Raw genomic sequence first — 22337 nt, forward strand, 5'->3', positions numbered from 1 at the left:
TATTAAGATCTCAGTTCTTCATGATTCAATCAACCCAGTATATATTTGAGTGAAAATAATGCATTTTCAACTTCATTAATTTTTATCTACTCAAGAAGTCCTTTATTGTTCATTTATTCTTTATTTAAAAAAGGAAAACAGACAAATATTCTCTATACCGTTACATATATATTTATATCAATGAACTAGTATGCCATCAGCATAATCCTGATAATAAAAAAAGTGTTATTGTAATTGTTAGTATTATTTTTTAAATCAATTTATCATTATGGCTATTCCAGTAAAACATATGTCCCACCCCCAGGAAGGCACTTTCAAAATGAACCAACCCCCTTCAGAATTTAGAATATTTTTTTCTGCTATTTGGACCCCCTTCAGAATTTTTTTTTATTAATGCGAATATCAATCTAGCAAGCACCAATGTACACAAAGATCGTGGGTATTCTAACATCCACCACATCAAAGGGCTAGGTTCACGAAGGGTTGAAATATGCCCTGTTATAAAATTAAAAGAATTTATTTTTATCTTATAGGGCAATCTATTGAATATGGAAAAACAACAGTTTTATAATTAATATCGCTGTATTGTGGTTGCTATTGCAACATAATAAATACGTGTGAATATCTGTTATGGTATATAAAAATCAATTGCAAACGCATATATATATATATATATATATATATACGTTATACGTCATCATGAAAATTATAAAATTGTACATGAGTATTGAAAACACACAGCATGCTGTAAAAAAAAAGCAACAAATAGTGGTTGGTTGTCATGGTAACGAGTAAGACATTGACGTTTTTATACTTTTTTTCAAAGAAATCAATCAAATAATATTAAGTATAATTTATTGTTCACAGGATCCTTTGCCTAGGGCATGCCCAATTGATCGGATTATATAAGAGTATCCTTTTAGGGAAAGTATCGTGTAAATGACGTCTCGTCTAAACAAAAACCCAGTCTATGCGGAAAGGATCGTTCCAGATTAGCATTGGCGGACCGCACATGCTAATCTGGGACGACACTTTACATACATGCATTAAGCCCAGTTTCACTATAGCGTGTTTATGTATTTCATTGTCTGTAGGTTTTAAAAATAATAATTTTGAGTATTTTTCTATCATTTTACCGTTCAATGGATTTTTAAAATGTTATCTGTTTCTTTATTTTAAGTATATTATTTTGTTAAACGTGCTTTCTTAATGATGATTTCTGTCAAGGTATGTGCATATAACATATCTCTTGGGTGATAATATAAAAAAATATCTAAATATCGTGTATGTTATTATGAACAGCAAAATTGGAAAATAATGAACATATGTATGGAACTAACTGAAACCTTTTGTTTTTAAAAATAACCATAGCGATTAAAACCCAAATAATGGAATCTTCAGAGATACTAACAAAATCAACGGAGACAACACCAGGCCAAGAATTATTGGTAATGTTGTGTATTTGATATGAGCCGCGAACTCAGGAAAAGAGGCTTAACGTAAGCTGGTGAAAAAAAAATTCTCGATAAAGAAGTAAGCAGATTTTCTTCAGTAAATAATAACCTGAGAAACATTAAAATGAAAGATATGTATTTCTTTATAAACACAATATATTCATTTGTAGCGCACTAATTATTTGCCAAAAAAATATAAACTATATACTTACCTACCTGCAGTGTGTTTTATCCGGAATAAATTGATTCAAAAAAAAGTGATAACTTTTAATATAATCTCAGTGTGTACAGCTATTATTTCTCTGATGTGAACAATAGTAAACGCGCTCTTACATATATAACTGTCCCGTGTTTTGAGGTTTTGAAAACTATTTTGATTGGTTGATAAACGGAATTTCGAAACACCAGCTGTTTATAAATAAATAGGTTCAAACAGATACGATCATCCAATAAAAACAAAAAGGATATTTTCAATAAGAAGGGGATATTTTCAAATAGAAGGACATGGCACACCTAAAGATTAATAAGTTTTATAACGCCCAAAGAAATGTGTATAGCGGCAAAAAGCGTTCGGATGACGGGTATAAACTTCGTGACGTGAACTTTTAAACGATTTACGTCCAATTACGTCGCTCAGTTAAGTACTTTCAATCTTTTTGGGAAAGTATCGTGTAAATGACGTCTCGTCTAAACAAAAACCCAGTCTATGCGAAAAGGATCGTTCCAGATTAGCATTGGCGGACCGCACAGGCTAATCTGGGACGACACTTTACATGTACATACATGCATTAAGCCCGGTTTTACTAAAGCGTGTTTATGTATTTCATTGTCTGTAGGTTTTAAAAATAATAATTTTGAGTATTTTTCTATCATTTTACCGTTCAATGGATTTTTAAAATGTTATCTGTTTCTTTATTTTAAGCATATTATTTCGTTAAATGTGCTTTCTTAATGATGATTTCTGTCAAGGTATGTGCATATATCTCACCTTCTACTAAAATGACCTTATCCGATTGGCTTAGAGCGGTCACGTGCCCATGGTGTATTTTCCATACACCCCGAGTAATTTCCATACACCCAGAGTAATTTCCATACTTCTATCAACGTAAAAAATGGCGTCTGTTCGATAAACTGCTAGATAAGTATTGTTATTAATATATAAGATATTCGATAGAATGGATACTATGGAAAATAAGAGAGAACAGTAGAGAGTAGAAGAGAAGAGAAGAGAAGAGAAGAGAAGAGAAGAGAAGAGGAGAGAGAGAGGGAGGAGAGAGAGGAGAGATATTTATCTTTCTATTCTCTCTCTCTTCTTTCTGGGAGAGGAGGAGAGAAGGAGAGGAGAGGAGAGAGGAGAGAGGATCTTCTCTCTTTCTCTTTTCTCTTTTATTTCTTCTTTTTCTTTCTTCTCTCTTCTCTTTCTTTCTCTCTTCTTTCTTCTTCTCTTTTCTCTTTTCTCTTTTTCTTTCTCTCTTCTCTTTCTTCTTCTCTTCTTCTTCTCTCTTTTCTCTCTTCCTCCTTTCTCTCTCCTCTCTTCTCTCTCTCTTCTTCTCTTCTCTCTTCTCTCTCTCTTTCTTCTTTCTCTTCCTCTTCCCTTCTCTCTTCCTGATCCTCTCTCTTCTCTTCTCTTCTGTTCTCTTCTCTTCCTCTCTTTTCTTCCTCTTCTCTTCTCTCTTTCTTTCTCTTCTTTCTCTCTTCTTCTCTTTCTCTTCTCTCTTCTCTCTTCCTCTTCTCTCTCCCTCTTCTCTTCTTCTCTCTTCTTTCTTCCTCTCTCCTCTTCTCTTCTCTCTCTCTCTTCTCTCCTCTCTTCTCTCCTCTCTTCTCTTCTCTCTTCTCTTCTCTCTTCCTCCTTCTCTCTGATCTTTTCTCTTCCCTTCCTTCCCTCTTCCTCTTCCCTTCTCTTCTCTCTTCCTCTCTCTCTCTACCGATTCTCTCTTCTCTCTCTCTGCTCTATCTCTCGTTATCTTTCTCTCTTCTATCTCTCTTCTCTTCTCTTTCTCTTCTCTCTTTCTTCTCATCTTCTCTCTTCTCTCTTCTCTCTTCTCTCTTTCTTCTCTCTCTTCTCTTCTCTCTCTCTCTCCTCTACCTTTCTTCCATTCTCTCTTACATTTTATATTATATTATATATTACTATTATATACTTTAAAGGTAGTCGGTGTGATATAATCGTTACACTGTTAGTAACTGATGTTGTATAGGATATACATCCTCAGTAATGTCATACCATACTCGAGCTTCGCTCGCTCTCGTATGGTATGAAATAACTGAGGGTGTATATCCCATACACCATCAGTTACTAACAGTGTAACTTATAATAACATATCTGTTGGGTGATAATATATTTTTTTCTAAATATCGCGTATGTTATTATGAACAGCAAAATTGGAAAAAAAATGAACATATGTATGGAACTAACTGAAACCTTTTGTTTTTTAAAAGTAACCAAAGCGATTAAAACCCAAATAATGGAATCTTCAGAGATATTAACAAAATCAACTGTAACATAACAGCATATAATGTTAAAAGTTCATTTACATCAATATCTAGCTCCTATATCATAATAATAAGTGTTCAAAATATTTGAGGGTTCATTCCGTGCATGTAAGAACTGGTAAAAAATATTAGAAGGTTTTTCAATAGCAGTAAACATAAGTCAACAAATTGAAAGAGCAGAGATAGTATATTTAAATAGAAAAATCCAGAGTCTGTATGTTTAAAAGACACTTATTTGATATATTGTTTACTCCAGTCATACAAAGTTGCATTGATCATACAAAGCGTTGCACCGGGAAACGGGATTTTAGAGTACATTAAAAAGTTCATGTAAAAACTTGAACAGTTTAGTTTATCCAGTCCCAGGGTGCAATTCAGCCAATCAATAATAAGCACGGACACTAATGACCAATCAAAGTTATAAAGGAATTTTATGCAAATTAACCGGTAGACAAAATTTAGATGTTTGGGCAGTATTGGGATCTTGCGGATCTTGCGAGCAAAATTAGATTATGCGGTTAGATTTGTCACGTTTTCTTTTCTTGTAAAATTGTATTTCACGAACGTTAGCAAGCGTTGTATTAGAAAATATTCAGTATGGTTTCTACTATCTTTATGAAACTCATCCTTATTCATTACAATTCCGTTGTCCTTTTCTTTCACTTATCACAAACAACAACAAACATACATATTAACCTCTCCTTTTTTTAATCTAAAGGAAACCACAATGTCAAAAAACGATATATTAACACATCTAATATAACATGTCTGGACATTATTGCCGCTACATGGTATCACTTTGTTTAATGATCATATACATGTATACATACTATGTCTTTCATAGAATAAAAAAAGGAAAAAAAAAAGAAAATATTCAACAGAAATAAATCGCGATGAAAACAGAAATGAACTTTGTTTGTTACATTGTGTTCTCCACGAACAATGTGTAATTACGTTACACAACGGAGACAACACCAGGTCAAAAATTATTGGCTATGTTGTGTATTTGATATGAGTCGCGCAATCAGGAAAAGGGGCTTAACGTAGGTGCGTAAAATGTCATCTCAAATTGGTCTGTGCAGTCCGCACAGGCTAATCAGGGACGTTACTTTCCGCATTGATGGAATTTTTCGTTTAAAGGAAATTTCTTCGTATCGAAAATCCATTAGACGGAGAGTGTCGTCCCTTTTGGCACTTAAATCACCTGCATAAAACCCTGTTTTCACATGGCGCGGATCATACGTTTGCTATATAGATTTTCTAGTGTGTTAAATGAAATTCAATATAGTGTCACGCATTAATGATTTGGTAAACACGTAGCTCTATTAAAACGTTGTTAAATCGGATACTTTGATAACGGATGGCACTTCGATAATACAGAACAACAAAAGCCACGCACAAGAGATGAGTTCTTCAGCTTTTTTGCATTTACTTTCTGTTCAATTGGTTTTCGGAAACGGTACATTGTTTGGCCGATTAATGGTATAGCACTTCGTATTGCGAAGAATGAAATTCGCGGAAAAATTGTTGGTTATATAAAAAAGACGATACAATTACATCGAAAATCAGCACGAAGTGGATGATAAGTACATATTTCAACTAAAAAAAAATACTTCGAAATAAATCAAGAACGTGTTCACTGTTCGAATTAAAAGATCAAAATGTCTATTCATGTTACAACATCTTAAATGTGTACATGTAGTCAACTTACGTATTTGAGGAATTTTTTTAATTTTACAGAGTCGAATGCCGCATTTTCATTAGCTTAGAAAAGGATGATAATATGCTCAATAAAGAATAGTCGGTTTTCCTTGAATTTTACGTCTACTATTGTGTATTGAGCATTTTATCATTTATTTCTAAGTAAACCACTGAGCGACATAATCGGACGTAACTCGTGTAAAAGTTAACGTCACGCTGTTTATATTCGTCATCCGAACGCTTTTTAAGTGAGATTGCTCAATGGCTTACATTATTGAATGTTTACGTGACAATAATCCGCGAAGATTAATGTGTTAATGTGTTCTTTTTTCCAGAAAATACTTTTCTCGCACAGTTGCTTATTCATTTAATACACATTGAAGCTTGCATTTGGTGCGTATCGAACTCATTTTTGAAAGGGTGTGGGTGGAAGTACATGATATATTTTATATATTTATTCCCTTAAAAACAATATACATGTATTCGTGTTACTCGTTAAATATGTGCATGAAAAGAGGACATTGACTTGTCAGTCATACTTTTTCTAGGCAACAAAAAGCAAACAAAACGTAATTCTCAATAGATTTCAGTATACGTTTAGCTTCGTTGGTAATGTGTCGGCCGGAGGGCTGTATAAAACATCTTCGCTAAACCGATCAATTCTACTGTGGATGCGCATCTAACTAATTTATGAAAGCACAATTAAAAAAAAAACGAACCGCTGTCTATATTTTTCCATATATATAGTTCAACTAGTTTTTAATTTTTATATTTGGACAATAAGGTAAGGTCTAAAAAATAGTCTTCTTTTCTGTTATCCGACCGACCGTATGTTTTTACCGCTGACCGTATTTTTTTCCACAAAAATTCGACTATACCGCAGTTTCGTGACGACAACGCATATCCGTTCTATAAACATAGCGTCCAGTCTGCTGGCCGTGGTGTTAAAATGCCCGAAATTGAAAAGCCTCGTCTCAAAAAGTATATAGTGTCAGATATCTATTTAATGGCGCACAGCCATGCCCTTCCGTGTGTGAATTATGTTGCAACGGTTAGTCGGTCGAATTTGGTTTCGGAATTTGCAAAATATCGGAATATGAAATTCTATTGAATATATCTTTGGCTGTCACAGATGCCGATATTAATTAGAAACTGAATGCTTAGTCGAATTTTGAAGATTTGATATTTGGAAAAAATGTTTTAGAACATTTATTTTTATACAACTTGTCTAAAAACGCTCTGAAAATGACTTCAGTTTTCATACAAACTCAATATAGGCTTTATACCACCGAAATGGTCTCAAATCTTTTATATTTATTAGACAAGGGCCAGGTCTATGACTCCCATTCTTCATTAGATCTTTTTTTTAAAGAATGAAATTAAGCAGTAAATTATTTAAGCTTTCATGAAATACTTGTTGATTTATAACACAACCATTCATTCATTCATTCATTCATTAAAAAACAAACAAAAAACAACTACCTACCTACCCAACTTTTTTCAACTCGTTACAGGAAACAGACCTATTTTTGTAGGCCTAAAATAGACGAAGACGCTTTATTAATTGATTTTACTGGAAATTAGGTTACAAACAAAGAAATATGAAAATCAGTTCATTTTTAAATCTCAAGTATGACGAAAACAAAACGTCCTTTAATATTTTCAAAAACATTCATGCGGACAAAGCTTTTTGTACATTCTGGATTGTGTCGTATATACGTTAAAGAAGCATGTTTTTTACTGATAAGTACGAACAAGGGTTCCTAAATCGATTCATTTGAGGCATGCACCATGGTCAGTTGCTCGCTTTAAGTATGAGCAGAGGTCTCTGTTATGAGCCGCGCTCTCTGAAAACCAGGTTAAAGCAAGTACTCTTTTTTGGTTCTTCTACGAACAAATAGTATTACACCCCTGTTACATCTGCATAACACGGCACAACCCTTTCAGTAATTATTAAATCGTCTAGCATGGGTTCTATAAATGGCACAAAGTTATTCCACATTGTGCTGTTTATGTTTTAGCGTTTTTATCTGGTGGTGTGTTGTGCAGATCAAGCAAACATACCATTGTGACTAGCCGTGAAGAGTTTGCCAAATCAGTTGGTAGTTGTTTGCTTCCTCGCGGCATAAATGACGGCATCTGCTCGTGGATCCCGAGCTCTTCAAGTAGGGAAGTGGCATCACGGGAGCCTCTGTTGACAACAAATATGTCGTTTTCCTTAACCCAGTTTTTAATTTCTTCGATGTTGTTTTTATTGTTAGATGTAGAATTTATGCGTCGTTATTTTTTGCTGTTGGCCAAATATGACCCGATTACGGAAATAAAATATCCCGATTTTGTTACAAAACCATGGATTTAACAAAGGTCTTCCCTTGTGCATACTATATGTTTGTCTTTGAAATTGAAAGTTTCCACTTTTTTAATGTACATGTATATGTAGGTTCCGTCGAGCACGAGGATAACTTGTTCGTTATTTTCTGTCAAAAAAGGCTTGTGCCAAACCACGCGTATGTTTATTAATAACATCCTCGCGTGAAATGTGAGAAAAGCCAAGATTAAAAGGCACAAAGTCGGTCACGAGTACTTTTCTTTATATGTGTATGGCTCTTTTGATGCCAGATTTCGAAATGTCAAACAAAGCTGAAAGTGCTTAATTTGAGAGACCTGACTTAAGCTTGAACAAGAAAATTCCAATAGTAGTTGCAACAGTTCTAGCAGGCGTGTTTCTTATGGATGATTCAATGACTTTCAAGAGTTCTACAAAGTTAGACACCGAAATGCCGGTAAGATTGGACATGTCTTCATCACTGAACGTTGAAAAATCATCAAATGACAGCCTTTTATATTTTGAACATATGCAATAATCTCGAACTGCAGCAAGAAGTTTCAGAAGGGATGATCAGTTTAAAAACACATTATCAATTGTAGACAGTTTAGTAATCACATTTTCTTCAAAAGAAGTACCATCATGTTTGAAATGTCCGGGACCACACCGATGTTCCGCTGTTATGAGAATATTATGGGTAATAAAGGTTTCCGTTCTTGTAGAAGTAGGAACAACAATTAATTTAGGCTTCTTGCCAATAAAACAATATGCATGGCTTTTTGATGCTGTTTTTATATTTAATTGAATCGAAGGAGGACTGTTTTGGAGAACATTGTGCGACGGTGGTGAGCTGGTAGAGGCACATGGAGGTTGCAGTGATGTAGTGTTGTACGCTGGCCGTCTACACTTGGCACAAATAAATTTATATGTTGTTTTTCTAGCAGGAAATTATTTTTTAAGTATTTGGCGATATGTTTATTTATAGGACAGCGCTGATGTATTTTAAGCCGTGTTTCGCATAAAACACCGGTTCTGAGAGGTATTCTGCAAGAAAAAGAAAACAAATGTTTATATACTGATTATTAATAGATCTATACTGTTATTTAGTTGCAATATTTGTACAAATTACGTTCATATTTTTGCATTAATTGTACAAAAAATGGCAAGAAATATGATGCTATCTCGGATAACCCGCGTGGTAGACTAGCGCTGCATTGATTACACCACGTTTGCGACTATTACTGTACATAGAAAATTCACATCTATATAATGAGTAATAATTATGACGTTCGCCATTTGCCATTTCAATTCGTACAAGTCATTTATATCATAATTATTCTCAACTTACAGAGTTTTCAATACTTTTAACATTGGTTTAATCAAATCTATACAAATATATATAAATTGTGATATACAACAAAGGTTTTCACAAAAGTATTTCTTGAGTCGTCTGCAGTCGAAATACACTGGACAGGAACTGTCAACCATTTATTGATTTCTCTATTTAAACAAAGAAAACCCTTTTCCGATATTAGCAACGTTTGAAATGGTAACTTTACAATAATTAAAGTAAAATAAAGATTAACACTAACGTGAATATAAGTGATCCTTATAAATCAACGATGTGAGTGTTTAAAGTAAATGTTGGCATGGAGCAATGTAAACAACCATATAAGAGTTAGGTCACAAAATTCGTAAATTTGCACAAAAGCTATTTGTACATATACACTTTAGTCTTAAATTAAAAGAAACATTACATAGCGCATGGAAAATGTACTCGAAATGCAACTAAAGTATTCATTAACAACTAAGCACATATAATTTTTTATTGTGTTTTATGTGCATAACAACACAGACATTGGGTTACAGCGCATTTAAAGTTCAATATTCATATTTCCCCCCCAAAAAGAAATTGTGTCTTTGCATCTCTATTTGAAATATGCATCGAAACTTAAAATTTAAAAGTGGGGGATTTTTGCCTTCATATTTTATTAAGTCATTAAGTGTCGAAAAATTGTCAAAATTTAGTAAATTGTGCTGAACTTTACATGTGTGTAGGCTATTCTATAGTTATTTAACGTGGTTTGTAAGGCGAAAGAGCCTTTGAATGAGACAGTTAAGGTGTTAAGCTCCAGAAATATACCAAATTTTTGATGATTTGTGAAACTTATTTTTTGACAATTTCACAGGGCACATTAACGACGCACGCGGCAGTTTAGTTTTACGCAAATTTGTTTGGACTGTAACACCGGTTGCGCAATAAGTGTATGCTTTTTCGGATATTCGAATAACAACGGGATGCATAGTAAATACGTAAATGATACCAAGAAATAAAGTATTATGAAGTTTAGATGATTGATAAACAATTTGTTGCCACTAAATAACACAGTAAGAATCGACAATCATTCATGCGACTACAAAAACCTTTTTTATCGCGTGTTTGTAACAACAAGCAAGAATCTCATTACGGAAAACAGTTAATACTTCCTTATAACTGAAAATGTTTGTGTCGCAAGCAAGACCTGTTTAAAAAGGATAGCTTTCCTTCAAATTAAGAAATTTGTTATTGAATCATCATATATTAAAACATGCCATCAAAGTATATGTGTTATATATATAATATAATCAAAATCGTTATGCGCGTTTCATGTTATGCTTAAAAATAATTCAGAAAACTATAATTTCTCAAACAACGGCTTAAGATATAAACTTTTATTTAGTGTTGTTTGAGATAATTTGCTACATAGAATATCTGATGAATTAAAAAAATTCATCCACGACGCTCTGATACTTCTGAACCATGCGCGGATGTTGGTGCACCTTGCCGCACGTGTATATAATACTTGCTGTATTTATTTCTCTCTGACCAATATGATTCGAAAAAGAAAACAAATTATGTGTTTAGTTTTGGTACGCAATTTATTTATAAAAAAACAACACATTGATGTACACTAAGGCGTTCATAGGCTGGTCAATCGTTAAGCAAAGTATTTGAACGTACGCCGGTACCGCACCTACAACCCATTTATAATACACACAAAGCGTCATATTAAACGAATGCAATGCAATCTAAATCTTTCTACCTAAATAGATGATTAGTGAAATCCTTTATTTGTTATTTATGTGACACGCTGAAATACTTAAGACAAGACATGGGATCACGTGTAGCATAGGGGAATTTGATGAGGCCCGTATTCTTGATTGGGAAAAACAACAGCCTTTAAAATACAAGTATGTAATGGATTCTCAATTAGATACATTCTTACATTTGACAGAACAATTACCCGCATTATATTGAGCAAACAGGATCGGATATTTTTTTTAGTGCGTTTTCAGTCGTAATGCGTTGGAACTTAGCATTTATTGTTTGACTGCGAGGTGCGCGTTGAATTGTAATTGTGAACAAAAGTGCCTGGTGACTTAGTAAATACACCCCTCTAAATGCGGAGGGATATAGAATTGGTTTAGTCTGTTCGTACTTCAGTTCGTCTGCCCGTCTGTCAGAAACAAAGTATGTGGGGGATATCATTTCAACTAATTTGCTTGTTTATTCGTTTTCTTATTTCTTTTTTTGATAACACACGAGCATTTGGTTATTGCAATGAAATCTATATGCGGTAAGGTATTAAAAGTTGAAAGTAAGAAATTAAATATATTTTAATTTAACAACGTAAAATGTAGTCGTTTAATTCAAAGGTCAATAAAAAGAATAAGAACACCCGTCACGCTCGATTTTTATTTTATTTTTTTATGTAATATGTAATACAAAATAATTTAAACTACCGATTACGTTCTTAAAATGTATTCTGTACTTTAAAATATCTGAGTCATTGTATATTTAAAAGCAAAATACTGATTTCAGTATTATTACATGAAAGTGGCGTATCAACAACTAATAGATTATAATCATATAAAAAAAACTCATTATTAACGAAGTTTCTGTAGGTAGTGAATGATTTCTTAACATATACGCCATAATTGCCTTCTGTAGTATCTCTATTTTCATGCGATCTTGTTTGTAGTATGTAAACGTTTTCGTAAAAATGCAATACTTGTGTTTGATTAGATTTTTTATGTACACCAACTTTTAAGATAAAATTGTTTTTCATATTTATTTCCCTAGCAATTCCAATAATATGGTACTGCGTTTATATACATTAATTCATACAAATGATATGCCGTGAAATGGAAAAGTCATGACAAGAATCACAATTAAAACTGTTGATATGCCCCTTAAAGTGTATTGTATACGTATTGATTTTAATTCAATAATTTATTAACCTAATGTAATGATCTCGATATACATCATTTATAATTTGTATTTTCATTATATTAAAATCTACATTTGCATACAACAATAAATTGGTAAAGTCATGTCAAGAATTAAAAAAAAGTGTTATGCCCCTTTGTTTTTGTTTTGTTCAGTATAAACTACAATTTGTTTGATCTTGCTACACATAATTTGTGTTTTCACTTAAACTTAAAATCTTCTTTTGCATTGGCATACATAAAAACATTGGTCAAGTCATGTCGAGATTTGCACTTTATACCTTTGATATGCCTCTTTTACTCATTTTGCTAAACATGATTTGTGTTTTCATTTACATTTGAAACTACTTTTTCATTGGCATACATCAATGCATGTTTTTGTATGTGTTTTGACCTGCACCACGTAGATGTTTTTCACTGTGTTTTTAAATTGTATTTTAATACATGCAGTTTAACTTCATTTGTGAACAAACGACCCCGGTGACCAATAGTTTTCTTTTTATATTTGTACTTAGTTATAACTAATTAAACATTTAGGTAAATTTGGAAAAAAGGTGCAGGAAAGCATTGAAAAATAAAAACGACTGTGATGCATTTTATTTAGATTCAAATTTGAAATTCTAGTGTTTTTGGTTTATGGTTAAAAATTGATAAAAAAAATGAATCAATCTATTCATGTTATTATTATTTTTTTATTTGCAGTCAAATTAAATTACCATTACATATTGTGTGAGAAATAGAGGTTGTTTTCAACACTAAAAAATGAACAACACCGGTGACCCATGATTTTTATTTTATTTTTCTATCCACAACACATGGTTCTACCTAAATTCCAAAAATGATCAAATTCTAGGTGAAGCTAAATTTTTATTAAAACTGCAGCATACGTCATTAAGCTGCTTCGTGAACCTAGTTCTTTCTAATAAAGACGCACTGAAACAAGATGTAAACAATTAATAAGCATTTTCATGTGTTCAGGTTTTATGCTGTTTGCTGCTCATCAGTATCTAAGGGATGGAAAGAAGCCTTTCAAACTTTAATATATTAACAAAGGACAAATTTTATTAGATTTTCTCAAGGACTTCAAATGCGGGTATAAGGGGTAAAGGGTTACGCATGCAGTATCTTACCTTCCATGACTCCAGGAGGTTAAAATACACTCTGTGTGAGGACTGAGCAATAACAGATTCAACAAATGTTTTCTCAAAATGCATCTCTGAATGGAATTATATCAGTGTAAATAGTAAAAGTTATTTCCTATTATAAATGCAAAACATTAACTATGCTTCAGTTTAGTATATTCGCTTCACAAGATACATATGGTAAAAGGTAGATAAAAGCACAGGTGGTTAGCGTGTGGCTATGATATTAATTAGTGAAAACATCATTTTGAATGATAAATAATCATATTATAACGAAAAATTAACTTTTCTGAAAAAAAATATTTCACTATCAAATATATATATAACAAGGTATGCAACTCAAAATCAGCCCAACACGGGGTGCATCGCTTTGAACAGCCATATCTTCATCAATTTTGCAGCGATTTTCACGATCTCGGTCTTATTCAACGCAGAAATGAATTTCCTTTCTGGAAATGTATATGTCTTGCAATATTTTTACAAATGCTGGGTCAACTTTTAAGAAATAACACGATACACAACACGCATGACCCAGTTGACAGTGATCATGTATTCTTTATGAATGAAATCTCCAGTTGTAAAGACACACCTCCGCATTGGACCAATGAAATCACTCGTATGTTTAAAATGTCAGTTAGTTGAAATGTATGTAAACAAAGGTTTCAAACGGCGCTGGACAGTTAGTCTTGATGCAGAATGTAACGACAAGAACGGTAATAAAGTTTTTTCATACGTTTTATTGAATTATGGTATCGAACTACATGAACTTTGTAGGGAAGTTGCCCTTTACTCCGTGAAGATTTCAGTCTTAAAGACAGCATGATCACTGTCAACTGGGTCATGCGTGTTGTGTATCGTGTTATTTCTTAAAAGTTGACCCAGCATTTGTAAAAATATTGCAAGACATATACATTTCCAGAAAGGAAATTCATTTCTGCGTTGAATAAGACCGAAATCGTGAAAATCGCTGCAGAATTGATGAAGATATGGCTGTTCAAAGCGATGCACCCCGTTTTGGGCTGATTTTGAGTTGCATACCTTGTTATATATATATTTGATAGTGAAATATTTTTTTTCAGAAAAGTTAATTTTTCGTTATAATATGATTATTTATCATTCAAAATGATGTTTTCACTAATTAATATCATAGCCACACGCTAACCACCTGTGGATAAAAGAGAACATAAAAAATGTTTGCTTTCACTTTTAAATGTATACTGATAGTTGTATTGTATTTGTATTTCATTTGATGCAATTACAATATATTATAATCATATACCATTATATTTGTTGTTGACATAATTTCTCTGTAAGTATTTGTAATTTTCATTGATTCTTTTCAACTTCTCATACTAAAAAACATAAATAACTTGAGACCTGCGATAACTGAATACTTTCTGCCACCTCATTGCCCCTGAGAATTTAAAAACTTTTACTGCTTAACTTGAACTGTTGAAAGTGTGTTAGTTTCATAACTTAAGTAACCCTTTCCCCCATAAAAAGCAAAGTGACAATGGCTTTTGCAACCAGCATAAAACCAGAACAGCCTGTGAGTAACTCGCAGTCTGTTCAGGTTATATTCTGTTTGCTGCTCATCAGTTACTAAGAGAGGAAATAAAGCACGTATAACTTGAATCTAGTAAGAAAGGTATTTAATTAAATGTAACTTTCAACGGGACTACAAATGCGGAAAAATACATATCTAAGTGGTAACGGGTTAAAACTGTTTTTTCAGCCGTGGTCTAGATATATCATGTCCAGAGCTTTTTCTAAGGGACTACACATGCGTCAAAATACATATCTAAGTGGTAACGGGTTAAAACTGTTTTTTCAGCCGTGGTCTAGTGATATAATGTCCAGAACACCCAGAAACATCCTTGGTGGAAGACTATCATGCAGGGGACATGATCTGCCCAGAATGTGGGCGTGTTGTGGGGGACAGGTCAGTGAGCTTTTAAAGACTTTTTTGTCATATATTGTTACTATTCTCAAAGCCAAAAAGTGTAATATTTTATTACTTTTTGGCGTAAATTTACAATTTAAAGCAGCAACAAATTGAAGATTTGTTCTACGGATTTTAGCCCCCCCTCCCCCCAAAAAAAAGGGAGCGGACGAGCCAATTAAAAATAAATTACTTTTTATTCTTTTTTTTTAAATCCCAATCGAGGGAAAAGCAAAGAATAAAAACTACATATGTTGTCTATGTTCATTGATATATTTTTCCAAATAAATTCAAGATATCTGCAAAATACCAGTACAAGATCATCAGTAGTAATAACTTAGTTTTTAGCTCTTATCCAATGTTTGTAAAACAATAAATAAATAATCTCCAATAGCTGTTCTGCTTACTCACTTCAGGTAGTGACTACTTAAATTGAACATGGTACACTGTAGTTTTTAGATGGCCGCTTTAGCGACCGTCTAAAGTGCTTAGTGTTAAATTCAGGTCGATACGGCCTAGGTATGATTAACCCAATACCCGCTTGCGTATCCGCGCAAGAAAGAGTTGTATAATTTATGCAAGAGGTTTGAGTTCTCCAATTATGTGTATTCACAAATGGAAACATTATATTAATATCGTGTTACATTCAATATTTTCGAACGGTGTTTTATAGAAAAGAATCAATAAACAATGATCGTAGTGTACGTGTCGCGGAGGAGATTGTTTATGAATGATTAAAATAGTCCACTTTCTGCTGCGTGTGCGTGACGTAGTATTTTCGCTCAGCTCATTCATAAATCTGAGGCTGGCGATAAACAAAAGGGGAGTCCGTGTGAGAATAACGCAATAGTATAAGGTTACGCTTGTTTATATTCACAGGTCTCAATTAATAATACGTTGACCACGAGTTCAACAATTATTACAGGGATACGATAGACAACATAAAAAAAATGTTTCATTATCGCTGAAACTGTTAAAAAACATTTAAATATAACAATAATATTCTCTAAAAAATGTAGTCTTGCTGTTTTGAAATAAGGTTTGGAATTTTGTTTTCTAAATAACTTAATTCAAAACAAAAGTTTAATTATAGTGTTTTTTACTTGTTAGTCGCATATTTACCGCATTATAATGTGTGTTATAATAGGCAAACCATACATTAGTAAAATTCAATCTGCCTTCGCACATAGAAGGAATGGGTCAATTAGGTGCTGCGTTTCCTTTGCTTACTTCAGTTAGAGGTCAATTATTTACGTAATAGCAATCACAAGGCTCCGGCTTCAAAGGAATTGCGGAGCGTTCTTACATAATAAAAGTCGTAGTCGTATGGTATTTGCGTTTTGCGTCCTATTTGGTCACGTGGTTCTTTTTCGCGGGTGTTTTGGCATTCATGATATGAGGCTATTAATAGATGCGCCTGTCGATAAACAAAGGAAAGTTTACGGGTTATAACATCGCAATAGGTTACGCTCTCGCAAACAACTCAATGACGTAGTACAGGTCGTAAATTGAGAGATTCGGAAAAAAGTTGACGCTTATTTATATTCTCAATTTATAAAACGTTGAACATAAGTTCAACAATAACTTCAGCGATACGATAGACAAAAAAAAGTTTCATAATTGCTAAACCGGAATATAACAAACAATTGATAATAATAATACGAATGCAATAGTAGAAGGTTAGTAGAAGGTTAAGCTTATTTATTTTTACAGTTCTCAATACATAAACAGTTGGATATGAGTTCATCAATTACTACAGGCATACTATAGGCAACCTCGAAAATGCTTTTTAATCGCTAAAACCGAAAACAACTTAATATATTATATTAAATATATTTATAACAATAAATGTCTTTTAAAAATGTAGTCGGCGTATACGCTGACTTTGAAATAAAGTTAGCAATTTACTTTTCTAAATAATTAAATACAATTAAACAAAAGTTAAACTATTGTGTTGTGTTTTTCACTTGTAAGCTGCATATTCACCTCATGAAATGTGTGTTAGCATTGTTAAACCACACATTAGTGTTGTCCCGTAATCGTTCATAGTTCATGGACGACACATAGTTACTAGCAATGTTCAATACTCTTAAATTACCGGTGTGTAGCCTATCATTCGATATCTCGTCATGCGCGTATTGCCAAGATGACGAGTTTTGCATTAACTACCATTTTCTCGTGCCGCGCATGGGACAAGTCTGTCCCTCTCTATTAATGTTAATTTCTCTGCATAATGTAGGATAAAATATTCAACAACACCATATATCAGTTTCTAGTCCAATTTAATGTCTGACTTAACTAATATTTCAGTTATACAAATACGTTGTGATTGCTACATGATTGTGTCTTTTTCCCATCTGTACACCTCTAGGTCTAAACGCTAACTGACTATTTCCCTCTAACATTTACCCCGTGAAACTCAGTTATGAGTCCCATTGGTCAGTGTTCTATGCGTGGTTGTTTCTGATTGGATAGATTCTTAAGATACTGAATCAATGAAGCCCTGGGAACGGGATAAACAAACCACCCAAATATTAACAAGCTTTATCCAACCTTTGGATGAGAGATTTAACTAAATAAACACTTTTGCCTGACCAATACAAACATATCCGAACTTGTGTCAACTATACTATTATTTAATCTCTTCCTCATCGATAAGCTTATTTGAACATATGTGCACTTTGTGACTGTCATGTTTACTGGTCCTTTTGATAAAATTTTCAATATTTCTTACATGAGGTAAACCCACATATTCCACCTACAATTTGTAATCATAATGTGACAGTGTGAGTATATAAAAAACATACTACGGGAGAGCACTTCATATGTGTCCTCATATGCCTTGTTATGAGTATCTTTCTTCACTATCGAAATATATCGTATGTTTATATTTGATTTAAACGCAGTTTTCTTTCGACACATTTAAATCACACGCCAATAGCGCCGTCATGCGAAAATGGGTCTTATGCGTTTCGGCAAGCGTTTGTTAAACCCAACATGTGCTTTTGCGCAGTCAAGCCATGGGCGATGCTGTTCGCTTTAAAATCACTCAATATGTTATGTTTCTCCTTACCAGAAGGAGGGATAGCTGAGTGGGCTATTTATATGATGGGCGCATATGGAATAAGACCCATTTTCGCATGACGAGGGTCATTACAAATCTCATTGCGAATTGAAAATGCCACATTTAAGAACAATGCTTTTTGATACAAAATTGAATTGAAAATAGCAAACTTGTTAATAATGGCAGCATATCCACACATTAAGGAATGATTTCCAGACGTGCTGACCAAGTACGGCAAACATTGTGGTATGATAATTAAACGATTTTCTCTTATCGTGACACTATACTATTGTTTTCTCATCTTGGAGGCGAAAGTGAAATTCTGCGAGATGGATTGTAACGCGTAATTGTAACAGGGCCACAATTTGAGTTGTTTGAGCATACAGAGAGTAGTCCGGAATTCCTTACACTGAACAGTGCTACATCCTTTGAATTGAGCACATACGCAGTGATGTAGCAAAAATTCAGAAGTTGTATCTCGAATCAGCTTATTAAATATTCGAAAATATTCATGCGTGTCTGTTGGCGTTATGTAAAAGTCACTAAGCTGAAAACTGAAACAGCTACGCCTAAAAGCGCATTAGTGCTCTATACCTATGTTTATGTTAGCGTTGTTGACACCGTGTGAACTGCTCGGGTAACAAGTAAAGCATAAACAGCAATGTTTATATACTTTTATTCCTCCATATACAAGATACGAAGATTATTGTATATTTTGAATTTGTATATGGTGTCAAAAATCAAACGTTTTGTACACGGAACTTTCATTATGAATTTATATTCTTGGTGAGATAGTCATTTGATATTAGAAAAAAAATATTCCTTTAATATGATGGTGACTGCAAATTTTCTTTATATTAAGTTATCATTACCATTTTCATCATACTTTCTATGCTTTCAAAACTTCCAAAAAGCATGTTGTTTTAATTTTGTCTTAGTTATTTCTATGAAATAATAAGGATGATAAAAAGTGCACACAAAACTCGACCCGTGCGCTATGACACACACTTTATAAAGTTGAATGGCGTGTGTTCATTTCAAACTTGCGATTGATTTTCAAAAATGAATTGCGTGTTAAATTATGCAATAGCGAACATCTTCAGTGCCTTCAGCGCTTTGATTATTTGTACGTGATAGCGTGCAAATAATGTAGCGAATTTTGCAAGTCAGTTTGCATTAGTTACGCTGGGCGGAGTGTGGTTTCACGCTTTGAATGAGCGACAGCACTCGTAGGCCTGCACTAGAGTAAAATACTGCAGACGACGAACGAGTGGAAACAGTGGTGTAATGGTAGAAAGCTGGCTTAGAGAAAGAGAGGTCCCTGGTTTGAATCCCTCCCTGACCACTGACATTTTTCTGAATAAGAAATTTATCCCACATTTGCTCTCTCATGGACATTGTGCATTTTATGCAAAATACTGTTAAATCATTTATATGACTCGTAAAGAATTATAACAAATTAAAGTTGAATTCATATCATACCACTTAATTTTTTTGTCGAATTTTCAAATTGGCATATAATCCAAAACACGGTTCTGAATTTTAATGTTAACGTGACATAAACAAATTCTAGCTTCAAATAAAAAAGCGCTTCGTGTATTTCTGCTATTACTTTGTCTCAGTAAAACGTGCGCGAAAACTATGCAGACATGTTCAATTTCACATGAAAAGTGAGGGTGTATTTATTGAACAGCAAGTCAGGCGACTTACATGTGTTCAGTTGGAAAATCCCGTCTCGATTGGACATTATTTCATCACATCTTTGAATAGTCACAAATGCCAAAATTCATTTCCTACTTAAGAAAAAAGGCGAATTTTTATGTTTATGAAATTCTTAAGTTTACTATTAAAAAAGGAATATACAGGATAATCTGGCAATGAAAAGCAACGGGAAAAGAAGTAAGTATGCAGTAATTGATACGAGTTGGGCTGATAGGGATGCATTGGGGATTCGATCGAGTTGGGATTATGCCTATCTATGCGTGAGAAAAAGTGTTCAGCAATGAAATAAATGTCGTTATTCATGACTTTATATATTTTTTCTTAAAGAGTCATAACGGACCAAAATAACGTCATATATATAAACGTACATAGGGGGCTCATCTCCCTACCCCCCCCCCCCCTCCACTGATGACGGCCCCGGGGCGTCTAAAAAAATCCCGTGGAAAGCATTGCGAGTAAGATGTGACGAACAATACCCGTTACCAATTTGATGCGGTGCCAATTTAATTCAAGTTCATGTATATTTCATTTCATATTGAGTGCGCATGCGTTATGGCGGACAAGCCAAACTTTTGAACGCTATAAAAAAAAGTAATTCTTCGAAATAAAAGCAAAACAACTACAGTAAACGGTTTTAATTTATACGAATATCATACAAAAGACTTGGATAATTGTGAAACATAAGAATTGGGTGTAAAACAGGATTATTTAAATGAATGTGAACATTGGAAATTACAGTGGGTGTAAACAAAGGATTTATTTTTTTCAATCGAGCTTTGGCTATTTCGCAGGGCTCTGATAGCCCGGCTTGGGTCGAGATTGTTTTATTACATATCCAATGCCATCTAAACAGAAACAAAACACCAATAACAAACAAAGCAGCACAAAAAAGAAAAAAGGTAAAAAGCGAAACTTATCGACGCCTGACGGAGGAGCGGAGCAACCCGGCAAGAGAGTAGTTGAGCACGAACCTAGCCCGTCTGCTTCAACGATGTCATCAACTGCACAGTGCCATAAAAACTTCCAATCTGTGAACTCAATGCAATCTCCAAATCAAGTGTCGTACAACATGTCCAACATGGCTGCCTTGAATGCCTACCAGACGTCTTCCGGCGCCTTCTACTCGCCGCAGCCGCAGCAAGTCCAGTACCATCAGATGCAACCAATGCATCAGTCGGCCCAGCAGACCGTCCTCCAGGGGCAAGGTACGACACAAACTTTCAATGACAATCTCTCGCAAATTCTTGATCGTTTGAACTCTGTGGACGCACGCCTTTCTAAGCTTGACGCTATACAATCACAGCTTTCTGAACTGAATAACAAAATGTCCAGCATTGAAACCCGTGTAATAAGCCTTGAAACAGCCTCCAAGGAAATGCACACCCGAATGTCCAACATTGAGGATCATCGCGAGTTTGACTCCAAACAGTGTGAAGACATTAAGTCCAAACAATGCTTTCTTGAGAGCGAGCTTAAAGCTGAACGTGACAGAATACGCAAACTTGAAAGTGAGATCCAAAAATCCAATTCAGTGCAAGAAGAGATCAACGATTTAAATTCCCGCTCCATGCGGAACAATTTAATGTTTTTTGGCTTTCCTGAATGCACTACACCAGAATCGAGACGCTCAGAAAATTGTACAAAATCACTCCACGACTTCGTGAAATCTTCACTCAATATCGAGCATGCTGACTCTGCGATCCGCATCGAACGGGCTCATCGCGTCGGCAGGTTTGAGTCCGGGAAGACTCGTCCAGTAGTGGCAATGTTCAGCCACTTCCCCGATAAAGAACTTATAAAGCAAAAGTGCCGTGAAATTTCCAATAATGATCAGAACACTTTTTCATCCGGAACTTCCGGTACTCCGCATATCCGGTGCAGTGATCAGTTTCCGCCCGCCATTCAGGAGCGGCGCCGTAAGCTGATCCCAACCATGATCAAGGCCAGGCAAGACGGCAAAACGGCTTATATATCATATGATAAGCTGATCATCAACGGCCAGGCCTTCACCGTGGACACCGTAAGCTTAGCCGGATACAGCTAGGATGGCGACCAGGAACAGCTCTCATTCTTACTCTGGAATGTACAGGGTATAAAATGTGATCTAAATGACTCTGATTTTCTTAATTTTGTATGTGATTACGATATTTTATTGTTCACTGAAACGTGGAATTCTAATATCACTAACATTGATTTAAAGCGGGTATATACGATTTTGTCAAAT

At 34.2% G+C, this 22337-nt stretch overlaps 1 protein-coding gene and 1 pseudogene across 1 annotated transcript in view; one reads left to right on the forward strand and one right to left on the reverse strand.

Moving 5' to 3' along the window:
• LOC127838906 (flavin-containing monooxygenase 5-like) overlaps nucleotides 1–8078 on the reverse strand; it is a 30708-nt gene extending 22630 nt beyond the window's left edge. Inside the window, exon 1 of the mRNA XM_052366997.1 lies at nucleotides 8064–8078. Within this exon, the coding sequence (XP_052222957.1) occupies nucleotides 8064–8078 (15 nt within the window). The remainder of the gene's footprint in view (nucleotides 1–8063) is intronic.
• Nucleotides 8079–11586: 3508 nt separating this feature from the next.
• Nucleotides 11587–22337, forward strand: part of LOC127839788 (transcription initiation factor IIB-like) — a 48737-nt pseudogene continuing 37986 nt past the window's right edge.

Source organism: Dreissena polymorpha, chromosome 7, assembly GCF_020536995.1.
Source record: "Dreissena polymorpha isolate Duluth1 chromosome 7, UMN_Dpol_1.0, whole genome shotgun sequence".
NCBI lineage: Eukaryota > Metazoa > Mollusca > Bivalvia > Myida > Dreissenidae > Dreissena > Dreissena polymorpha.